Genomic DNA, 1,105 nt, shown 5'->3' with positions numbered 1-1,105 from the left:
GCTGTCCCCCTACAGACAGAAGACTAGGGGTTCAACTAAGGTGCAGATACATTTAAGAGTGCTTGCTTTAATAACAGTTATTGTAGTTTATTGTGATGACACTCAGATGCAGTACCTGACATGTTCCAGCACCACCCTCTGAGAATCCTGCACAGATGTTCCAGGAGGTCAGACCCAGTCTGCGGCAGTCTCTGCTGGACAGTAATGGGACCTGAGCGGTATGTAGGGACACACTGGCCTCTCCTGCACGACACACACATGTGTATTCTGAAGAATTGACTTTATAAATACACTCAGTTGAAAGCAATACAGTTCAACATGTCTTCAAAAGCTGTGAAACTTGTTTACTACAAGCATTTACACAATAAATACCAGCCATTCAACTTTTTCTCTATTAAGTACCCTTAAAAGTGTGCTAACACTCACCACTATCCACTGTGGCTCCCCAGCCTGAGATCAAACACATCTGTCCATCCTCAAAGCTCTCGCCATAACTGGGCAAACAGATGGGTACTACTTGTTCTGGAAAGGGAGAAAAAGGAGATGTATTGTAGTAAAGCCATGATTATATTCCCATTTAAAAGTCTGTTTATACAAATATTTCAGCCCGTGACGAGAAGTAAATTCTTACCATTGAAAGACAGAGGTAGTTTAAGCTTTATTAGCGCTATGTTGTAGCTGAGTCCTCCTGGCCTGTAGTTGGCATGGTAGATGATTTTCTCCACAGAGAGAGTTCCAGTTCCACCCAATGGCTGGTCTATTATCCCAGCATACACGGCCCATAACACTGGCTGAGCAAAGCTTTGAACAAAAAGAATCACAAATTTAAGTACTGGACCATCATAAACTAATCTGGACGAGCCCAGAGCTTGTATAAACTCAGCCGGATCAATATCAGATCAACATAAACTAGTCTGGACCAGCACAGAACCAGTATAAACCAGTTTGGAATGGTACCAGATCAGGATAAATGAGTCTGGACCACTAAACTTTAGAAAATATAAAATGTACATCAGTACATTGTTTGCTGCTTTAATAGTTTTAATGGATATTTGCTTTTATGTTAATAAAGTAATTCGGTGTGACTACAGTAATACCGGGGGGG

At 41.4% G+C, this 1,105-nt stretch overlaps 1 protein-coding gene across 1 annotated transcript; it reads right to left on the bottom strand.

Annotated features, from left to right (window-relative positions):
• Positions 1 to 115: 115 nt before the first annotated feature.
• Positions 116 to 801, bottom strand: LOC107735984 (transmembrane protease serine 3-like; the record flags this gene model as incomplete). The annotated part of the gene is made up of 3 exons (XM_016547510.1): positions 116 to 243; positions 427 to 522; positions 632 to 801. Coding segments are annotated over 3 exons (394 nt in total), but the record flags the coding sequence as incomplete, so codon positions are not given.
• Positions 802 to 1,105: the final 304 nt, after the last annotated feature.

This window comes from Sinocyclocheilus rhinocerous, unplaced genomic scaffold (assembly GCF_001515625.1).
Source record: "Sinocyclocheilus rhinocerous isolate Xijiao unplaced genomic scaffold, SAMN03320098_v1.1 C36413988, whole genome shotgun sequence".
Lineage (NCBI taxonomy): Eukaryota > Metazoa > Chordata > Actinopteri > Cypriniformes > Cyprinidae > Sinocyclocheilus > Sinocyclocheilus rhinocerous.
This window is presented reverse-complemented; position numbering and strand designations above follow the sequence as displayed.